The following is a 23,956-nucleotide window of genomic DNA, read 5'->3' on the forward strand; positions in this document are numbered from 1 at the left end:
TGATATAAAAGATAGATATAGTAGAGTGATAAAGTATATTTAGTGATGGTAAGGGTGATGGATAAGGGTGATATAGTAGGATGATAAAGTATATATAGTGATTGATAAGAGTGATATAGTATATATAGTGATATATAAAAGTGATAGAGGGATAAATAGTCAATAGTGTTAAATAGCCAATATAGTGATATATAGAGTGAAAGAGCGATATATATATTAGATAGAATGATGTATAGTTGAGTGATAGAGTAAGATGTATCGATGGACATAAATAGAGATATATGAAGAGTTATAGGAAGAGGGATAAGTAAAGAGAAATAGCAAGATATAGGATTTAGATAAAGAGAGATATGGGAAGCTAGAAAAAATATAAAGACCTAAGCTATGCATGATAGAGTGAGACATAGAGAGAAGGAGTGAGACATGAAGAGAGCTATAGGGAGACGGAGAGATGCGTGGAAAGAGTCGACAGAATGGAGTCATAAACAGGAGAGTAATTGCTCCTCATCAAAACAACTGTCAATCACACGAAACATGTCACACCCACGTCAATAGACGCATAAAGACACAAGAAGAGAGAGAGTAAGAGAGTAATGTAAGAAAAAGAACGTTAATGGTACCCTCACACAATGTCCTGATACTTCTGTCATATTGTAGTGGTCGGGGGGAGAGAGAGAGAGAGAGAGAGAGAGAGAGAGAGAGAGAGAGAGAGAGTAAGAGAGTAATGTAAGAAAAAGAACGTTAATGGTACCCTCACACAATGTCCTGATACTTCTGTCATATTGTAGTGGTCGGAGAGAGAGAGAGAGAGAGAGAGAGAGAGAGAGAGAGAGAGAGAGAGAGAGAGAGAGAGAGAGAGAGAGAGAGAGAGAGAGAGAGAGAGAGAGAGAGAGGAGAGAGAGAGAGAGAGAGAGAGAGAGAGAGAGAGAGAGAGAGAGAGAGAGGAGGAGAGAGAGAGAGAGAGAGAGAGAGAGAGAGAGAGAGAGAGAGAGAGAACCCCCTCAGGAAGAGAGACTAACTACTCATTAGATTGTCAGGCAGCGAGCAACTATTAGCATGGTGCCTCCCCCGCACACACACACAAAAGACACACACACACACGATGGTGCTTCGTCATTCTCTGGGGTGAGAGAGCGAGAGATGAGCAAGAGGAGGAGGAGAGGACAGTATGGGGTACAGATGGCACGATGCTGGAGGAAGAGGAGGAGGAACAAGAGAAGGAGACGAAAGAGGAGAAGAGAGGATGGGGGAGGGAGGCTAAGGCAATGGGAGCTAGAGGGTGAGACAAGAGAAGGGAAACGTTTCTTTAAGGGGTGAGATTACACCACCAGGTGAGAGTGTGATTAGCCGTTACAAGCCGTTTGAAAATCAGCCTTTTTTCTGTGTTATAGTGACATCACAAGTGGGCGTGTCAACCTAGATGTGTGCACATATCACCGCTTTAAAGGTTTCTGGCATGCCTGCGAATAAGGTTGTGGGTTCAAACCCCAACAGCATTACAACTCTATGGTACACACGCACACACACACACACACACACAGTTGATACATCTCTATAGTACACACGCACAGTTGAGTAAACACACACACACACACACACACACACACACACACACAGTTGATGCAACTCTATAACAGACACACTCACACAGTGTGAGACAGTGATTGTCATTGGACAGGCACTGGCTGCAATTTTACAAAGCCCAACACATCGGAGACTTGACAGCCAATCAAATCGTGCCGCGTCTCCATACCGCTGAGCAGGAAGTGATCAGCTTTTGTGTACAAACGACAGAACAAAATGTACAGCACATTGGTCTGGACCAGATTGACATAACTAGCTCATAAAAAAAAAGAAGATGCATAAAAATGTTACATCATATAGAAGCATTGACATCAACCGTAACACAATGTGGACACACAAACACCCATTGAAGTCACACAACTCTCCGGAGTCGTGTTGACAACGTGTCACTCGTCCAATAACATGAGAATTCTCTCTCTTTCCCTCCCTATCTCTCCCTCCCCCTCTCTTTCTCCCCCTTCAATGTCAAAAACACCAGCGAGAGAGAGAGAGAGCGAGAGAGAGGAAAAGGGGGGAGAGAGAGAGAAAGGGCAGGAGATAGATGAGAGGAGAGAGATAGAGTGGAATACATTTAGGAGGAGAGGCCTTTCAGATGTGATCCAGGCTCGAGAATATTAAAGCTACGCTGGAGAGAATGAGCGGGCCATTAGCTCGGCGCTAGCGCTACACACCGCAATCATGCATATTTTAGCACTCAAGTGGCCGAACTGCACCTCAATAATTAGCATAGCCCCCGGAGCTGCCACAACAACCCTTCAACGTTTTACTTCGTCTTGCAGTTTCTGATGCTATGGTCGCTTGGGACCTAGCTGTGAATGTTGCTACGCTAGCCTGTGACACATTCTGTAAATGATGCTACACTAGCAAGGGACCTAGCCTTAAATAATGCTACGCTAGCTTGTGACACATGCGGTTAATGATGCTATGCTAGTATGGGACATATGCTGTGAATGATGCTACGCTAGCTTGTGACACATGCTGTTACTAATGCTATGCTAACATGGGACACGTGCTGTAAATGATGCTACGCTAGCTTGTGACACACGCTGTAAATGATGCTACGCTAGCTTGTGACACACGCTGTAAATTATGCTACGCTAGCAAGGGGCTACCCAGTGGACTGTACCAACTGGTAGGATAGACTGATCAGCCTACTCAGTGGACTGTACCAACTGGTAGGATAGACTGATCAGCCTACCAGTCTACCTAGTGGACTGTACCATCTCCAACGGCCCTACAACACCCCCACCGGCACCATCTGGTCTCCCATCCAAGGATGAACGGGTACCAGCCCTGTCTGGCTTCAAGGAGGTACCGGCAGCTCTGGGCAGGTCGCCATGGTAATGAAACGGGCTGACTGGGATCATAATTTCACACCGATTGTAAAGGAAGGGGCTCTTTAAAAAGATGTGTTGTTGCTGCAATGTTGACTTTGCCATTTGTAGAAAAAAGGGGTGTTTTGACATCACCTTTAACTCAATCAGCTAAGGTACACGGCAAAATACTAAGTGGGAATTGGCAGGATGAATGGTGAACAAAGTGGACGCCAACAACAAAAACGCTAGATGCTAACAGCGCTAAGGTCACAGACAACAAGTGTCCTTAACGCCAGAAGTCAACGACAAAAAATAACACTAGACCTGAAACAATTAAGTAACACTAGAGCTGAACGACAAGACGCTCAAGCCAAAACAACTAAATATTGCTAGACGTGAACGACAAAAACAACACTAGACCCAAAACAACAAAGTAACACTAGAAGTGAACGACAAAAATAACACAAGAGACGAAAAAACCAAGCATGACGTGAACCACCACAGAAACGCTACGCCACAAAATATCACTAGGCGTGAACGACACAACACTGGCCCCCGAAACAACAAAAACACAACAGTAGATGAGAACAACATAAGGACCACTCGTTCAGCCACGAAAAGTAAAACCATTAAACTAAAGCAAAACCAGTCTTTGAGGACTGGGAAGAGATTAGAAGACTCTCTAACGGGCCGTTTTAAACCCAGTTCATGAAAGCCCCCCCCCAGGGAAAGATACCAGCTTGGGGGGGGGGCGGTGGGGGGGTTCAGTGTCTCTAATGAAATAGCTGCCTTCTCCTCACGCCAGGAAGGAGATAATAACAACCAAAATGGCTGCCTGTGGAAATGAAGAAGGTCTGATTGGATTTCTCCCAGCCTAATCACTGGAGGAGAACCGGGCCATTACAATTACCCCCCCTGGAGTGTGCATGTGAGCACGTACGTGGGAGTGTGTGCACGTACTCGCTTCCACCCAGATCTCTTTCTCCAATATGTATGCAAGTTGACTGGCGAACGCATCATCACTGAGTGAGTGAGTTAGTGGGAGATTGAGTTCTCAAAGTGCGCGTGGTTCAACCTGCTGACCACTGATTGGTCAACGGGCAACAGGTGTGAAGCCTCCCCCAGCCCCAGAGTCCAACTAGACTCAGACCAGGTGAGGCTCCTGAGACCAGACAGACATCAACATGTGACTGCTGCTGCTGGTGAGAGAGTAACGGTCTTATCCATTTGTATGGTACCCCGTTAGGTTTAAGTCATAAGTTGTAAATCTTCCAGCTTCTTGCGGCATTTGCGGAGGCACGTCCCCTTTTCGTCGTAGTATATTTCCTGTTTCTCATTGGCTAATCTTTGTTATTGTTAGCTAAATTAGCCTCTTTAGCAAACCGAAAACAAACTCGAAAACAAAACCCAACTTTACACTGCATTGCAAGCACAGTAAGACCATGCAATTCTATAAATTGGTGACCGGCATAAAGTAGCAATGTAATCAAGTGTGTAAGAGCAAATGAAAAGCAGTTAGTGTGTGAGTGAGTGAGTGAGTGAGTGAGTGAGTGAGTGAGTGAGTGAGTGAGTGAGTGAGTGAGTGAGTGAGTGTGTAAGAGTGAGAGAGTGAGTGAGAGAATGAGATAAAGAGGGTGAAAAAAGTTAACGTAGCGACAAACGGCTAACAAACGTAGCCTCCGCTAACATAGCTACAAACGGCTAACAAACATATCCGCCGTTAACGTAGCGGAAAAATGGCTAACAAATGTAGCTGCCGTTTACGTAGATGACAAACGGCTAACAAACGTATCCTCTGCTAACGTAACGAACAACATATCCACCGCCAACGTAGTGTCAAACAGTTAAACACTCCCTCTCCACTAACATAGCGATGCTAAGTTGACTGAGCCCCCGCATAGCGATGGAGCTACGTGCTCCAGGACAGGAGGAGCTATTTCCCCTCCAGCAACCCCCCGTCCCATTAGCAGCTAAGCGGCCGGCCCCCCACTTATCACTCAAGAGTCCCTCCATTGTGACCGTCTTCCGCTGTGTCCTCCACCACAAGGCAGGTGTCCTTTTGCGCTCTGAGAACGGCTCTACACCTACTACAGCAGCCGGTCAACCTTCTCACGCCTCCGTTAATGTTAGAGGGGTCTCTCTCTCTCTCTCTCTCTCCCTCTCTCTCTCCCCTTTCTCTCTCAGATACTTTTGGCGTTGGGTTTGTGGCAGCGCTGCAATGCACTTCTCTGTGCCGTTCGATTTTTCGATGGCTCTCTCTCCTCCTCCCTCACCCCATCTCGCTCTCTCTCTGACTCTTCCCTTTCTGTTTCTCTCTCCCTTTAATAACTCTTTCCCTCGGTCCCCTCCATCTGTCCCTCTCTCCATCCCCCTCTCCCTCTGTGTCTGTCTGTCTTCCACCCTCTGCATCCCACCTCCCAGTCTTTCTCCCTCCCTCCTCCTCCTTCCCTCCCTCTTTCTCTCTCTCTACCTCCCTCTCCCTCACCCCTCCTGCCTAATGGAGCGTGAGATGGACTAATTAATGGCTGCTGGGTGATCTGCAGGCGGCTCATTGGTGAGGAGGAAGAACACGAGAGAGAGAGAGAGAGAGAGAGAGAGAGAGAGAGAGAGGAGAGCAAGGGTGTTAGTGAGTCAGACAGGCGACAGACAAGGGAGAGAGACAGACAGAGAACAGAGGAGATACAGAGAGAGAGAGAGAGAGAGAGAGAGAGAGAGACAGACAGAGACAGAGAGAGAGAGAGAGACAGAGAGAGGGAGAGAGAGACAGACAGAGAGAGTGGTGGGAGATCTTTCCATTCCCTGTCTCTTTAATGTTTGTGTGTCAGTGTGTACCGTCGCAAAGAAAATAACCGAACAACAGTCATGTTCTTAACCAAGTTATTAGCCATTTTGTTAGACATTTTGCTGTAGTAATTTTACCTCCAGAGATTAATAAAGTTGTTATCCATCCATCTTGCTAGCTATGTTGCAAGTGATATTGTTAGCCATGTTGATAGCTATGTTGTTAACAAGGTTGCTAGCCATGTGGTTAGCCATGTTGCTAGAGATGTCCTCAGCCATTCTACAGAAATAAAAGTAAAAAATAGCTCGGATGTATATACGTACCATAATACTAAATACATTAAATAATTGATCGAGTGCTATGTAGTAGCCTATGGAGGTAGCCAATGTAGATAATATGTTGCTGTGATATGTAGATATGTTCTAAACAGGGTATAAAACACCTGTTTATGTGGACACTAGGGATGGGTCGTCGCAAACGATTCTTTCATAACGAACGAATCCCGAAGGTGAACGACGAGAACTGATTCCCAAAACAAGAGAACTGATTCTTTGATTCTTTTTTTAAACATAAAACAAAAATATGGTCACGTAAATAGAATATACAAAGGAACAAAGCTCCGTCTCCCCGCGACCTTATATTGATTGAGTCTAAAACGTTCTCAAAGATTAACCCTAACCCTATTCTTCAAAACGAGAGCTGGTTAATTGTGAAAAATGGAGGGGGGGGGGGGGGAGCAGACGACTGGGAGATTCTCTGTCAAATGACATAATCTGACTTAACGAACGAATCAAACGAACGAATCAAATGAACGAATCGTGATAGTGAACGGAACTGAAAGAACCGATTCCCTGAAAATAATCGTTTTGCCCATCCCTAGTGGACCACACTTCAGAGTCCTTTTGATTGAAGTAGCTTCATCACACACACACACACACACACACAGTCTTGTAAACAGGGTTCAGTTTTTACACCGGGTTAATTAGTTATTAGACGACCTACAAGCTCTGGCTGGCATAATGACTTATTACGTAAAGCGTAAAAAATATGAAAGGTGTGTTTGTGTGAGACAGTGTGCGTGTGTGTCAAGTCAGTCATGAGGGTGGTATCGCCATCTCCTGTTGGGGCTTGTTTTGATGACACACTTTCTCATATACACAACACACACACACACACACACACACGTTGACACAATGATAATTGGGTCAATGGTACCGCTGATGCCAATGAATGGCCGTAGATACTGATACTGAGATACCGGCTGACGTCCTCTGCTTGCGACACCCTTGGGTGCACCCGTCCCTGACCCCAGTGTTTACAGCGGCAGCCATTAGTCCACATTGCTCGGACTGACTCATCACCCTACTCAGATCAGTGTCAGTGACTCTGCGCAAGAGGGGTGTGTGTGTGTGCGTGTGCTTGTGTGTGTGTGTGTGTGTATGTGTGTGTGTGCGTGTGTGTCTTTATGCGTGTTTACGTGTGTTTATGTTTGTGTGTGTTAATGTGTGTGTTTGTTTGTGTGTATGTGTGTGTCTGTTTATTCGTGTTTGCATCGCTTAGCTTGTGCCGGCTAACAGTCCCGCCGTCGGGGAAAGGCGCACACTTTGATCTGCGCGGCGTTGTAACCATAACGACAGAGTTCAAAGGCAACAACGTGTTTGAAATGTTTTGATCATAGTCTTTATGAGTGTGTGTACACTCACTGTGACTGTGTAGTGTGTACCGTGTTTGTGAGCAGAAGTGAAACACTGAGTCATGCCCCCCTCCCCACACATACATACACAATTACAGTCTCTTTCTGACAAACACACACACACACACACACACACACACACACACACACACACACACACACACACACACACACACACACACACACACACACACACACACACACACACACACTTCGTCAGCCTCTGGGATGAGAGCGAGAGATGGGCGAGAGGAGGAGGAGGAGGGGAGGAGAAGGAGGAGGAGACAATAGTATGCATCCCATGCATGCTCATGTCAAAATTTGTATGCGCTAACACACACATCCACTTAGCACGGACCCAGACAGACAGACAGACAGACAGACAGACAGACAGACAGACAGGTAGGGTTAACGTACCACTCTTGGGGGCGGACCCCGAGACGCTGAGAGCACACTCCATCTTGGCCGTCTCCCAGGGGAACACACTGCTGCGGTCTGATTGGATGGCCACGGCGAATGACGGCCCTGCGACAGAGAGAACAGAGACAGTTACCAACGACGTCATCGTGGGGTTGTAGGATCACTGGGATAAACAAGGTGTGTGTGTGTGTTTGTGTATGTGAGACTATGTGTGTGTTTGTGTGCGCGTGTGTTTGTGACTGTGTGTGTGTGACTGTCCAAGGATCCGGCGAAAGAAACACACACATACAGACCTATGTACACACACACACGTGTACATACATAGACATACACACATAGACATATACACACACAGATACACGCATATATATATATATATGCACACATGCAGACACACGTATACACACGGACGTACACAGACAAACCCAGACACACAAAGACAGGGACTCAGACTGCAGAGTTGGGAGTATAAGCACCCTCCTCAAAATGCCCCAGGGACAGCTTAGTGTGTGAGTGCGTGTGCGTTAGCGTTTGTGCGTGCATTTGTGTGTGTAGTCGGGGTCAACTGCTAAATCTTCCGCTTGGATCCAAAACGGAGGATGTATGAGCGCACACACAAGAGTGGATCCGAATGGTTGGCCAAAGGGGTTTACTTTGAAGCTATCTCAGAGAGAGAGAGAGAGAGAGAGAGAGAGAGAGAGAGAGAGAGAGAGAGAGAGAGAGAGAGAGAGAGAGGAGAGAGAAGAGAGAGAGAGAGAGAAGAGGAGAGAGAGAGGAGAGAGAGAGAAGAGAGAGAGAGAGAGAGAGAGAGACAGGGAGAGGAGAGAGAGAGAGAGAGAGAGAGAGAGAACGAAAGGGCGAGAGAGAGAGTTAGAGAACGGGAGATAGAATAACCCAGGGAGGGGGCGGGAGTAAGTGAAAGATGACGATGGAAAGAAAAGTTAATGTGTGCGCGTGTATCTGCGTGTGCATGTATGTAGGTGCGTGTGCAGGCGTGTACATGTGTGCATTTATGTGTGCATGCATGCATCTGCGTGTGCATGTGTTGCTGAGTTTACATGTGTGCGTGCACATATGTGCGCGTGTGTGTGTTCTCTCTGCCTCCTCCTTTATTCAATCATCTCTAGATTTTGTCATTACTGGCTCCCCCGGGCGGTGTTGTATCCACATGGGGTGTGTTGGTGTGTGTTGGGGTGCGTTAGGGTGTGTTGGGGTGTGTTGGTGTGTGTTGGTGTGTTTTAAGTGTTGGTGCGTACGTATCAGAATGCAGAAAGATAGTGCTGTGTGTTTCTGTCCAAACATCTGGTGTGTGCGTGTTGGGGGGGACGGCGTGTGGGTGTGTGTGTGTTTGTGTGTCTGTGTGTGTATGGGGAGTGTGTGTATGTGTCTGTTGGAGAAAACAGTGCGTGTGTGTACTTGTGTTTCGGTTGTCGGGAGAGTGTGTTTGAGTGTTTGTGTGTCTGTTGAGTGTTTGTTTGCTGTAGTACAGTACACAGACTCACACACACAGTACTGTACAGACGGACGGAAACACACAGACAGGACGGAGAGACACACATACAGACAGAGACAGAGACAGAACAGAGAGCACAGAGAGACAGACAGACAGTACAGAGAGACAGACAGACAGTACAGAGAGACAGACAGACAGTACAGAGAGAGAGACAGACAGCCAGAATCACACAGACACGACAGACAGGACAGAGAGACAGACAAGACAGACAGACACACACACACGTACAGTACAGAGACACACACAGACAGTACAGACCCACACAGACCCCCAGCCGGCCGTACCGTTCTCCTGGAAGTCGATGCGGACCTTGTTGGACTCTGCGCTGGCGGCCTCGGTCCACGTCCCCCCCGCCCCACCGTCCGCCGGCTTGGTCAACGCGTGGACGTCGCACCAGTAGAAGCCGCGGTCGGCGAGCTGCACCCCGGCCAGACGGAAGCGGAACTCCAGAGGGCCCGACTTGGTCAGCATCAGGCTGTCCCTGGGGGGGCGGGGTAGAGAGGGGGTGGTGTGATTGTGTGTAGAAGTGAGGGAGGGACAAGTGTGTGTGTGGATGAGAGAGAGAGAGAAAGAGAAAGAGAGAGTTAGTGTATAAGTGTGCGTGCGTCTCACCTCCTCTGGGGGTCCGTGGCCCCCCCGTAATGCAGCACGTTGTCGGGGCTGAGGTTCATGATGGTCCTGACCGCGCCCTCGATGCTCTCCTGTGATTGGACGAGCACAGAGAAGCCCGCCCCCGGCAGGTTCTTGGGGGCCACGGTGCAGCTCATCTCGAAGGTGGCTCCGCCCCCCGAGGCCTCCCGCTGCCGCTCGGCGACCACGCCCATAGAGGGACCTGAGGACCCAGGGAGGAGGGGGGGGCAGTGAAATATAGTGTGAGTGTCAAGGAGTGAGTGAAAGAGGGAGTGAGTGTTTGATTGAGGGAGTGAAGAATTTTCTTTTGTGTATGTGTGAATGAGAGTGAGTGAGTGAGTATGAGTGTGCGAGTGTTGCCATGGGGGGGGGGGGGGGGATTTCCATGGGCACGATGAAGAAATAGACTTTTTACTGTTCCTGCTTCCTGCACGCACGCGCATACACACACACACACACCTCAATTTAGAAAACTGAGGTCAAGTTGCACAAGAGAGACGAAGAGAGATAAAGTGTGTGTGTGCGTGTCCGTGTGCGTTGGTGAAGGACACTGTGTGAAACACGCAGGGGGGGAGGGGCGACGCTACAAGATGATAACAAGACATTCTATTCTATAGCCGCCGCGGTCTGAGGACCTCTGTGAAGCCAGTAAAACTATTATCCACAGGAATGGATGACTCAACACTGCCGTCAATCACGCCGTTTCCATGGAAATGGCTCAAGAGGACGATTTTCCTGCCCGTCAGCATGCATAGTGCTTCCGATGACGTATGTGTGTGTGTGCCTGTGTGTGCGAGCGCACAAAACATCAACATTTGTCCGCAAGTGCGATCAGGCGTCCTGGCAACTTTTCAGTACAATAAGATGCACACAGACGGACAGATGACACAGACCGGAGGGGGGGGGGAAAGAGAGAGAGAGAGAGAGAGAAAGCTAGGGATAAGGAAAAAAGAGGGAGAGAGAGTGAAGAGTTAAAGAGAGAACGAAAGGGCGAGAGAGAGAGTTAGAGAACGGGAGATAGAATAACCCAGGGAGGGGGCGGGAGTAAGTGAAAGATGACGATGGAAAGAAAAGTTAATGTGTGCGCGTGTATCTGCGTGTGCATGTATGTAGGTGCGTGTGCATGCGTGTACATGTGTGCATTTATGTGTGCATGCATGCATCTGCATGTGTTGCTGAGTTTACATGTGTGCGAGAGAGAACGAGGGGAGGGGGGGAGGTTTTATGGGGGGGGGAGTGAGGGTGCACTAGGGGGGGGGGCTCAGCTCTTGTTTCACTCTTTCTTTCTCTGTCACCACTTTCTATTTTTACATCTCAGGTGGCGGAACTGTTCATTTCCATTTGATGTGCTAATTTGAGACTACAGCGGGGGGGGGGGGGGGGGGGGGGGGAGCGAGGGAGAGCAAGAGAGAGACAGAGAAAGAGACAGAGACAGAGAGAGACTGAGTCAGACTAAGAGAGAGAGAGACAGACACTGTCTAAACACTGAGCAGCAGTGCTTAAACAGTTCATAAACTTATTTGTATTCATATTCTTTAACGGCAACCTCCAATATTTTCGAGCTTTATTTTCAGTTATCTTTACTATCTATATCTAAATATATTTGTTTTGTTAACAGTAAGAGCCTCTTTTTTTTTTTTTTTTTGTAAGTGTATTTTACACACTGTAAATTCGATTGCATGATGCGATTTTACCTAGCTCTGTTGGGTAATGTCTTCATTGCCGCGTGTCCTTAATCACCCGCACATTTTTTTGTTTATTTTACACTTGCTTCGCCAACGTTAATGTATTCTTTCAATGTCAATGGCCCTTGAAATTAATTGAAAAGGCAATTGAGACAGAGAAATAGAGAGAAAAAAAGACAGAGCAAGAGACAGAGAGCAAGAGAGACAGGCAGAGAGAGCGAGAGAGAGAGAGCAAGAGAGAGAGGGAAAGAGAGAAAGAAAGAAAGAGAGAGAGAGAGCAGGAGAGACAGAGAGACAGGCAGAGCAAGAAAGAGAGACAGACGGAGAGAGAAATAGGGACAGAGACAGACAGACAGAGAGCGAGAGAGAGAGAGAGCGAGAGCGAGAGAGATGAAGGGCAGAGAGAGACACACAGATTGAAGACAGCTTTTTTTATAGAATTGAAACAGAGAAAAAAACTAGGGAAATGAAAGAAGAACGATAAGAAAATGAGGCTAAAAACACATTTGTTTTCATTCATCTATCTTTTTACTATCTGAAGGTCAGCAGTGAGATTTCGCCCTTTGCTCCAGACGCGGAGTACTTAGTACTTAAAATAAAAGTCCATCCTTGTTGTATACAGGGAATGGGTTAACCTAGTGATGGTTAGTGCTTGGCACTTGGTTCTATGAACATCCTTAGTGTACTGACAGAGATATATTGTTGGTTCCCTTTCTTTTGACAAATACTAATTGTAAGTCGCTTTGGATAATTAATTCGAGCCGTGCCTGTGTGCGTGTGGATGCGTTGAAAGGAACTCCATGGCGCTCCATAAGTTAGGAATGTCTCGCCAAACCAGAGTGTGAAGTGTAGCTGACTCCCAATTCATGCATCACACCGTTCTGACAGCAATAGTGTGCGTGTGTGTGTTGCTGTGAGAGTGTGTGTGTGTTGCTGTGAGACTGTGTGTGTATGTGTGTGTTACTGTGAGTGTCTGTGTGTCTGTGTGTGTGTGTGTGTGCTACCGTGCGTATGCACGTGCGTGAAAGATTTGTGTGTATGTGGAGCTGTGTGTGTAAGGCTGCGTGTACTATTCTTGGTGTGCCGTAGACGTGTGTGTGTGTGCTCTTCTTTGTGTGTGTGTGTACACCCCGGAGGGTCCTTACGTTTGGGGGTCCAGCTCACGCTGAGTGGGGCGCTGAGGTACTCGGCCAGCTTGGCCACGCCCCCCTGGCGGTCCGGGAGCCAGGCAGAGACGTTGCACACGTACTGCCCCATGTCCACCTCCTGGGGACACACCTCATGCTTAGGGGATACTCAGGATAGGGGGGGACCACACAGCGTTAGGGGGAGACTGAGGGGTGCGACACCACTGAGAGTAAGGGGACACACCCAAGAGAAGGAGACCCCACCCAAGAGAAAGGGACCCCACCCACGGATAGGGGACACACCCCTGAGAAGGAGACACCACCCACGAGTGGGACACCAGTCACGAGAAGGGGACACCACCCAAGAGAAAGGGACACCAGTCATGAGAAGGGGACACCAGTCATGAGAAGGGGACACCAGTCATGAGAAGGGGACACCAGTCCGCGTTGCTTCAACGTGGAACCATAATCAGCCCTAAATGGGACATCACCCAGTCTCATTAATGATGTCATTGGTCATGTGACTCCTACCCTGAGTCTCATTAATTATGTCATTGGTCATGTGACTCCTACCCCGAGTCTCATTAATTATGTCATTGGTCATGTGACTCCTACCCCGAGTCTCATTAATGATGTCATTGGTCATGTGACTCCTACCCTGAGTCTCATTAATGATGTCATTGGTCATGTGGCTCCTACCGTGAGTCTCATTAATGATGTCATTGGTCATGTGACTCCTACTTTGAGTCTTACTGATGATTTAATTGGTCAGGTGACCTACCTGAGCCCTCAGCAGGATCAGCTTGAAGGTGTCCGGCTCCACCCTCCTCAGTGACATCACGCCAGCGGCCAACCTATCGGCGTCGCCCGGCCCGGGTATCAGGTTGCCGTGGTGATCCAGGGAGCCAATGGTGCGGGCGGGTAGTACATCGGTTCCTATTATAGGAATATCGGGGAATAACCCCGTCAGTTTGGCTTCGGCGCAATGAATGAATAAAGATCGTAAACACGTCGGAGGAAAACATTTATTTTGACAGATGTGCCCGAAGTTACTACTTAACAACCTCGTTGATGATCAACGTTTAGGAAAACATGTACTTTTTATTCAGCCTTGGGTGAAATCGAAGCGTAGTGTTTACTGAATGCAGGTTGATGATGATACACTTCCTATAGGGGGTAATGGCATGACAAAAGCTACCTCCATCTTCTGCGTCACCGTTTTAAATAAATCGCTGTTTCTCGTTTTCCGACGTCGACAACCATGAACATATGAGCTAACGGCCTTAACTAATCAGCGGATCTACCGGAAGAGCAGCCCGTCAATATTCACAGTGATGTGGCTTACCCCCCTCATCCCAGATACTAACGTGATGAGTTAACTATAACATTAATGCGATTAAATATTTGAATCGCTTGACAGCACTAATATGTATACACACACACACACATATATATAAATACACACACACACACACACACACACACACACACACACACACACCACAACACACAACACACCACACACACACACACACACACACACACACCACACACACACACACACACACACACACACACAAGCTATCGATAGTTTTAATGAACTAGAACAAAAGAAAAAGGATTCGGCTAAGAGGGAATAAAGATAAAAGATGATTGAGCCATTAAAGTTTTAAGGCAATAAACGGGAAGAACAACTTTTTTCCATTAGCGAAAACTGATGAACTTACAATAAAATCAAATTATTTGCGTGAAATATCTGAAAAATAAATTGGCTACGTGTTTTAGGAGAAATTAAAATGGAACATTTTGGGTTTCGATAATTTAAACGTTTTGAAGTCGGCCACGTTTTGAGAGGTGTATAAACAGGGTCGTAGGGTGGTGTTGACGGTGTATAAACAGGGTCGTAGGGTGTTGTTGACAGTGTATAAACAGGGTGGTGTTGACGGTGTATAAACAGGGTCACAGGGTGGTGTTGACGGTGTATAAACAAGGTGGTGTTGACGGTGTATAAACAGGGTCACAGGGTGGTGGTGACGGTGTATAAACAGGGTCACAAGGTGGTGTTGACGGTGTATAAACAGGGTGGTGTTGACGGTGTATAAACAGGGTCACAGGGTGGTGGTGACGGTGTATAAGCAGGGTGGTGTTGACGTTGTATAAATAGGGTCACAGGGTGGTGTTGACGGTGTATAAACAGGGTGGTGTTGACGGTCTATGAACACGGTGGTGTTGACGTGTATGAACACGGTGGTGTTGACGGTGTATGAACAGGGTGATGTTGACGGTGTATGAACAGGGTGGTGTTGACGGTGTATGAACAGGGTGATGTTGACGGTGTATGAACAGGGTGGTGTTGACGGTGTATGAACAGGGTGATGTTGACGGTGTATGAACAGGGTGGTGTTGACGGTGTATGAACAGGGTGGTGTTGACGGTGTATGAACAGGGTGGTGTTGACGGTGTATGAACAGGGTGGTGTTGATGGTGTATGAACAGGGTGGTGTTGATGGTGTATGAACAGGGTGGTGTTGACGGTGTATGAACAGGGTGGTTTTGACGGTGTATGAACAGGGTGGTGTTGACTTTGTCTAAACAGGGTGGCGTTGACATGTGTGAACAGGGTGGCGTTGACGGTGTATGAACAGGGTGGCGTTGACGGTGTATAAACAGGGTGGCGTTGACGGTGTATGAACAGGGTGGCGTTGACGGTGTATGAACAGGGTGGTGTTGACGCAGTATAAACAGGGTGGTGTTGACGTGTGTGAACAGGGTGGTGTTACCGGGGGTCGGGGTGTGCTTCCAGGTGACCCCCAGCCGGCCCGCCGGGGGGAGGTGGGCGATGTTGGTCACGTGACACACCAGCTCCAGGGGGTCGGACGTGGCCTGGGGGTCCCGCACCGCAGAGAGGGCCAGAGAGAGGGTGGGCTCTGGGGGGGGGGGGGGAGAGAGAGAGCTTACATTAACACCTATACATTGGGATAGATAGATAGATAGATAGATATAATTGAGAAAAACATATAGATATACATTTGGTACAGATATATATCTAAATGACTTACACATACAAAGATATACATTTCATATAGGTATAACTGATATAAACAGATATAGGTATAAATGAGAGATCCACATATATACACACACTCACACGTATATACTGTATACACAGAGATACATATATAGAGATAGAGATTTGATTAACATAGATACAGGTGATATTAATAAATATGAATTATATATAAATATATACAGATGAGCAATAGATAGGTGGTAGGCATAAGTTTAGGCACCCATGCTAAAGTTGACTAAAAAGAGGAATAAGAAAGAACATATTTTGAAAATTGATCTTAATGCCTTAATTACAAATGAGGAAAAATCCAACCTTTAAGGACACCAATTTGCTTCTTGCAATCCGCCTGCCTTTGTTTCACAAAGCAAATTGGTGTCCTAATAGATTGGATTTTTCCCTAATTTGTTCAATTACCTCATTAAGATACATTTTCAAAAGATTACTTTTTATTCCTCTTTTTAGTCCACTATAGCATGGTTGCCTAAACGTATGCCTACCACTGCAGAGACACAGAGGAGATATAGATCTAGAAACCCAGATGAAATATAGATAAACAGATGATACATATATCTAGATACACAGATGATATAGATACAGATGGAGATCTAGATCCACAGATCTAGATCTATTTCCATAGTTAATCTAGATCCGTCCGTCCGTCTGTCTGTGACAGGCGAAAGGGCTCCAGACGGAGGACACGGGGCCCTGCACGACGCTCCAGGGGCCCGCAGAGAAGCGAGCTAAAGATACACTGAGGCAGCATCACCGCGCCCAGAGTGTGGAGGTGTGTGTAGTTGTGTGTGTAAAGGTGTTTGTGTGTAATGGTGTGTGTGTCTGTGTGTGTGTGGGTATAAGTGTAAAAGTGTGTAGGAGTAGGTATGTGTATATATGTGTAGGAGTGTGTACATGTGTAGGGGTGTGTGTGTTCGTATATTTGTAGGGGTGTGTGTGTTTGAGTGTAGGGGTGTGTGTGGTTGTGTGTGTTAGTATTTGTGTAGGGGTGCGTGTGCGCGTAGGTCTTTGTGTGTGTGCGTGTGTGCAGGTATGTGATCCAGATTGGACCTTTACGTATCAGTGAACACTGATTGAACACAAACACACACAATATCCCTCACAAACACACGTTCCCTGTTTTTACGCACCAGTCCAGTACACTCACACCATCTTTCTCAAGCAGATTCAGAGAAACACAATTTGGAAAGGCTGCACATTCGTAAAATACAAACAAGGGTATAAAATGTGCATCTCTCCCTCTCTCTCCTCTCTCCCCTCTCTCTCTCCCCCTTCTCCCCCTCTCTCTCCATCTGCCACGAGATGCATTTGGCGTGCACACACACCACTGACTCCCCTCACATCCGTCAAGACAGAGATGTTCCATTGCCAGTCCGTTTTCTGTCATGACACACACCCTCTGTCACACACACTGTCACAAATACACGCTCTCATACACGCACAACAGACAAGCAAGCTATTTCACACACACACACACACACACACACACACACACACACACACACACACACACACACACACACACACCACACACACACACACACACACACACACACACACACACACACACACACACACACACACACCTCATTAAGGGATGTAATCTCCCTCCCACTCTCATTCTCTTCTAACCCAACCGCGTTGGTGCATCATAGTGAATTAACATTTTTTGCTTAGCTTTTTGATGGATGTTGATGCACTTGCACGTTTCTTGCACTTTTATATCTTCATTGTTCAATGCACCGACTAAGTTGCTATGGACAAAAGTGCCTAAATAAATGTTATGTGATGTGATGTGTCATGTTAGGATCAACATCCCTGACTATCATTGCCATTCTGTTCTGTCTGATCACCATCACTATGATGTTCACCATCACGTTCTGTTCTGTCTGATCACCATCACTATGATGTTCACCATCACGTTCTGTTCTGTCTGATCACCATCACTATGATGTTCACAATCACGTTCTGTTCTGTCTGATCACCATCACTATGATGTTCACCATCACGTTCTGTTCTGTCTGATCACCATCACTATGATGTTCACCATCACGTTCTGTTCTGTCTGATCACCATCACTATGATGTTCACCATCACGTTCTGTTCTGTCTGATCACCATCACTATGATGTTCACCATCACGTTCTGTTCTGTCTGATCACCATCACTATGATGTTCACCATCACGTTCTGTTCTGTCTGATCACCATCACTATGATGTTCACCATCATTACGTTCTGTTCTGTCTGATCACCATCACTATGATGTTCACCATAATTACGTTTTGTTCTGTCTGATCACCATCACTATGATTGTCACAAACATTATGTTGTTCTGTCTAGTCACCATCACTATGATGTTCACCATAATTACGTTTTGTTCTGTCTGATCACCATCACTATGATTGTCACAAACATTATGTTGTTCTGTCTAGTCACCATTACCATCACTACGATTGTCACGACTCAAAAACATTGCCTAGTTTTCTGAATGATCCCCATCACTATCGTTTTCATTGCCTCCTGTTCAGTCTGAACATCATTATAATCTCCCTCTCCTCCTCCCTCCAGCTCCCTCTATCTCTCTATCTCTCTGTCTCTCTCCAACTCTCTCCCTCTATGGCTCTCTCTTGTCACAGGCGTGTCGTGATTTGCCCACTGTTGTATTGCCTGATAACACCCCGCCCCATGTGCAAACGTTCACACATACACACACACACACACACACACACACACACACAATCCCTCACAGTCCCTTACCAATCATTGCACCTTCCCTCCAACCTACTACTGTTGTTCTCACCCTGTGCACACACACACATGCACGTCAACACACCTACACACCCACGTGCATGTCCCCACACAGACAAACATGCGCATGTCCACACAAACACACGCGTGCATGTCCACACACACACACACATGCATGTCCACATGTCCACACACACACACACACACACACACACACACACACACACACACACACACACACGTGTATGTCCACACAGACACACACGGGCGCATGTCCACACACATACACACACACGTGCATGTCCACACACATACACACACACGTGCATGTCCACACACATACACACACACGTGCATGTCCACACACACACGTGCACATCAAAACACACACACACACACACACACACGTGCACATCCCCACACACCCACGTTCTCACACACGCATGCATGCTATAAATAGAAATCCCCCTGCTTGAAACAGGAGTAGAATGACCAATCGCCAGGTGAGTCCTAACGCATGACGGCCAATCGGTGAGCTCGATTACACCGACGCCCCCCTTACAGACAGACGTACAGACGTCTCGATCGGCTCTTCCACACATGATTCAACGCTCTGTAGCGCAAACACCTTTTTTTAACAAATAAAAACATGTCCGAGAGATGCCCCTGTCTTAGTCGGTCTGCCGGTGGTTGCCATGGTGACCCCCCCCCCCCCCCCACCCCCCTCCATCCCCTATCACTATTGCATCACCCCTCCACGGTCTCTCTATTGTTCTACTGCTGTGCGCTGCTCATGCTTCTGCGGTTACCATGACGGAGCTCTCTCTCTTCAGTACTAAGGACCAATAATAATGTACGGTGGTATGTATGAATACGTTTATGCACCCGTGTTAAAGTTGACTAAACAGAGGAAGAAAAAAACACTCAAAATTGATCGGAATGCCTTAATTAAACAAATGAGGAACATCCAGCCTTTTAAGCAACCAATTTTCTTCTTGAATGAATAAAGTAACGTAAATAAATAAATATTCTTCATTAAAATACAGGGTGCATAAGTATAGGAAGCCCCATGTTAAATACCCATAGAGGCAGGCAGACATTTATTTTTAAAGGCCATTTATTGCATGGCTCCAGGATGCTATGTCGCCTGATAAAGTCACCTAGGCCTTTGGAATTAAAATAGCCCCTCATCGTCATCTACCCTTCATACCTAGAGAGTGGCATGGTTTTATTTCAGTTAGCCTATTATCCCTCTCTCTCTAAAGTACTCTCTTCTGCCAATAATACATAGTACTACCACCGATACTATAATAGTACTACTACCACCAACACTATACCACTACTACCACCAACACTATAGTACAACTACCACTACCCCCAATACTACATAGTACTACTACCACCACCACCACCACGACATACTACTCCCACCAATACTTTAGTACTACATCTACTACCACCAATACTACATAGTACTACTACCACCACCACCACTACATAGGACTCCCACCAATACTTAAGTACTACATCTAATACCAACAATACATAGTACTACTTCTACTACCATCAATACTATACTATTTAGTACTATTACTACTGAAGTGCCCTTCCTAACGTAACCTTTGAGTCAATCCCTCTTAAGCTTCTGTCTGCCAGGAGAAAATATGGGTCTGCATTATTTATGAATACATTAATCCCCAAACCTTCACACCAGTCAGACACACACACGCATACACATCGCAAACACAATCACCGGAAGCCCTAGATGAGCCGCTGAACTAACCCTAGATGAACCGCTGAACTAACCCTAGAGGAACCGCTGAACTAACTCTAGAGGAACCACTGAACTAACCCTAAATGAACCACTGAACTAACCCTAGATTAACCGCTGAACTAACCCTAGATGAACCGCTGAACTAACCCTAGATGAACCGCTGAACTAACTCTAGAGGAACCACTGAACTAACCCTAAATTAACCACTGAACTAACCCTAGAGGAACCGCTGACCTAACCCTAGATGAACTGCTGAACTAACCCGAGATTAACCGCTGAACTAACCCCAAATGAACTGCTGAACTTTCCCTAGATGAACTGCTGAACTAACCCTAGATGAACCACTCTAATAAACCGAGATGAACCACTGAACTTACCCTAGAGATGAACTGCTGAACTAACCCTAGATGAACTGCCGAACTTACCCTGACCCTCACACAACTACAGATGAACCACTGAATTAACCCTAAATGAATTGATGAACTAACCCTCACCCCAACACAACTATAGCCTGGTCCTACCACTCTCGTACTTCATTTCATTTGCACAGGGAGTCTGGACCCACTCAATTGACTAACGTTAACTCACTTGAAGGCGGGTGTCTGTTGGCGTTTAAAACAATTGGATCTGCCCAGTGCCACTCTGGATCTGCCTGGCCAATCTCTAACGATCGACTACAGCTCAAACTAGCGCACAACCTCAACGTCAATATTCTCAGGCGCTCCCTATGTTCGCGGATTTGATCTGCAAAATTTGGCCTGAGAAAACCCGCGAATATACCCCAATTCAACACCATTGTGCCCTCAAAGCTCGCTGTGAAGCTCAGGGACCTCGGGCTCAACACCGCCATTTCTGACTGGAATCTGTGCTTCCTGACAGGCAGACTCAGATTTTAATGAAAGAAATTTGTGATGACGCAAACAAAGAGGCGTCACACTCGGTGACAGCGTCTGGCAGCGCGCCTATTCTCGGTGACAGCGTCTTATAACGTTCTATATGTAATAGTATAATATAATTTTAGATATAACATCACAGCCAAAAGCTCTGTGCGCCTCAGGATGGCCGTAGCGCGGGGAGCTCTCGTAGGGATTGGGGTACACGGGGTTTGTTTACCGGCGTTGCTATGGTTATTAGGTAGCCTATCTATTAGGTTTGTATATTTATGATGATGAAAAAACACATAAAAAATAAAACAGCGCAAAGGCAAACTGCCGAACCTGGCCGACTGGAGGTCACACAATGTTGCTATAGAGACTAGTGCACAACACACACACAGCACCTGCATGCACTTGTGTGTGTGCTGCACTGCTGACACCAACTCCAAGGGGAGCATAGATCATTTCAACAGCGAAAACAGGTGCTCTAGAGAGAGAGAGCGAGAGCGAGAGCGAGAGCGAGAGAGAGAGAGAGAGAGAGAGAGAGAGGACAACCAGTAGATTTATAGAGTTGCGGTTTGAGAGAAAGCGAGAGTGAGTGAGAGAAAAGGCAGACAGACAGACAGAGAAAGAGAGAGGTGTGACCATATGCATCTGACAGGCTCCGGTTTCAAAAGTGTGTGTGTGCCGGGTGTGTCTGGTTGAACCCAGGCGTCCGCAGCCAGGGGGTCAGAGGGGGCCTTTTGGGACATTCCTGGTTGTGTTATCGGGGGGGGGGGGGTCTGAGTGTTAATGTGTGCTTTTATACGTCCCAGACAGACCTACTTTTTCACACACACACACACACACACACACACACACACACACACACACACACACACACACACACACACACACACACACACACACACACACACACACACACACACACACACACACCAAAGGAAATCAGATAGAGAAGGACGGACAGACAGGAAAGAAGAAAGAGAGAGACAGATAGAGAGGGAGGGAGAGACATACTGACACACCGACAGAGAGGCAGGGAGGGAGAAAGACAGGGAGGGAGGGAAGAAATCGAGACAGACAGCCAGATAGATAGACGGACAGGAAGAGAGAGAGAGAGATGGACAGGCAGGAAGAGAGGGAGGGAGAGACAGAGAGACAGGGAGAGACCGACCGACAGGCAGGGAGAGAGACAGAGGGAGGGAGGGAGAGAGAGCTACTTAGAGGTCAACGTGTGTTTATGTGCGTGCGTGCGCGCTCGTGCGTGCGTGCGTGTGTGTCAAGAGTTAAAGTGCAGGATGAATAAACACGGTGTAGGAATTTGTAATCAAATGTGCCTAAATAAGAGTGCTCCAGAAAATAAGAGTTTTCACAAGCACAAATAACACTGGTAAGCAAGTGGGAGACAGAAACTGACTCGGGTCAGGAGGTAGAGCGGGTTGACTTGTAACCGGAAGGTTGCTAGTTCGATCCCCGGCTCCTCTTAGCCGAGGGTCAAGGTGTCCCTGAGTGAGACGCCTCACCCTGACTGCTCCTGACGAGCTGGCTGTCGCCCTGTGTGGTTGACTCTGCCGTCGGTGTGTGAATGTGTGTGTGAACCGTTGTAAGTCGCTATGTATAAAAGCGACTGCTAAACGCCCTGAATCTAGAATGTAAATGTAGAATATAAAACCTATCCCACGGGACGAACGCAGGCCCAACGAGCAGGGGAAGTGCTTGTGTTTCATTCGCTTCAAGGACTAGCTGCCCCGGTATGAGATAGAGCGACCAATCACAAACGTTTATCTATTATGAGGGTGGGGATAAACAAGATGACAGTATAGAGTAGTGCCTTTTCAAAGGCCTTTTCAACAACAACAATAAAGATGGCTGCCGCTGATTTATATTTACATTTAGTAAGGAGGAAAGGAGTGAAGAAGAGAGTGAAGGAGTGAGGAAAGGAGTGAGGGAGCGAAGAAAGGAATTCAAAAACCTCAAAGTACTGCGCGGTTAAGGAGACTGCCTCACATCAAAGAGTCCAAAAAGCCTTCCTCCCCAGAGTTTAAACATACAATCCGCTCATCATTACTCTGCACTTCCAGTTCAGGAGACCGGAAAACTATCATTTTGGAAACCTATTGATCAACTCTTTATTGATTTATCGATTATACTATCAACTATTGAACTACTATCAACTATAATCATTATAGCCACCGGCTATAATGATCTTAACAGCCGTGTTCATGGGGGGTGGGGGGGAGAGGTTGTGGAGGGAGGTGGGGAGATGTGGGGGAGGGAGATATTGGGGAGGGGGGGGGGGGGGGAGGGGCTGTGGGAGATAGAGATATGGGGGATGCTAGGGGGGGGGAGCTAAGGGGAGGGAGGAGAGGTTTGGGAGGGAGGTAGGGAGAGTAAGGTTTGGGGTAAGAGGGTGGGGTGACGGAGAGAGAGGAAGGGGGAGCGAGGTGAGGCAGGGGGTGACTGGATTCCCCCCCTGGTGTCCTCCCCGCCGTGGTCACATTTCGACACGAAGCAGCTGCACTGAGAACACAAGCAAAACCCCTCCCTCCCTCAGCCTCCTGCAGGTCACCAAACATTTAGTGTTTACTGTTCCCTCCGTCCTCAGCATACCCCAGTGTGCCGCGGGGCCGGACATGCGCCTAAAGGAAATGGTAACCTTACGTCGAGGTGAGGCATCAGCAAAGGGCTGTGATTGATTCGCTCGCTAAAACCCGACGCAGAATT

At 47.2% G+C, this 23,956-nt stretch overlaps 1 protein-coding gene across 1 annotated transcript in view; it reads right to left on the minus strand.

Moving 5' to 3' along the window:
* ptgfrnb (prostaglandin F2 receptor inhibitor b) overlaps positions 1–23,956 on the minus strand; it is a 55,024-nt gene that overhangs the window by 4,754 nt on the left and 26,314 nt on the right. Inside the window, 6 exon segments of the mRNA XM_056594540.1 lie at positions 7,793–7,900; positions 9,593–9,789; positions 9,921–10,140; positions 12,769–12,889; positions 13,532–13,686; positions 15,531–15,677. Coding sequence (XP_056450515.1) covers positions 7,793–7,900; positions 9,593–9,789; positions 9,921–10,140; positions 12,769–12,889; positions 13,532–13,686; positions 15,531–15,677 — 948 coding nt within the window.

This window comes from Gadus chalcogrammus, chromosome 7 (assembly GCF_026213295.1).
Source record: "Gadus chalcogrammus isolate NIFS_2021 chromosome 7, NIFS_Gcha_1.0, whole genome shotgun sequence".
NCBI lineage: Eukaryota > Metazoa > Chordata > Actinopteri > Gadiformes > Gadidae > Gadus > Gadus chalcogrammus.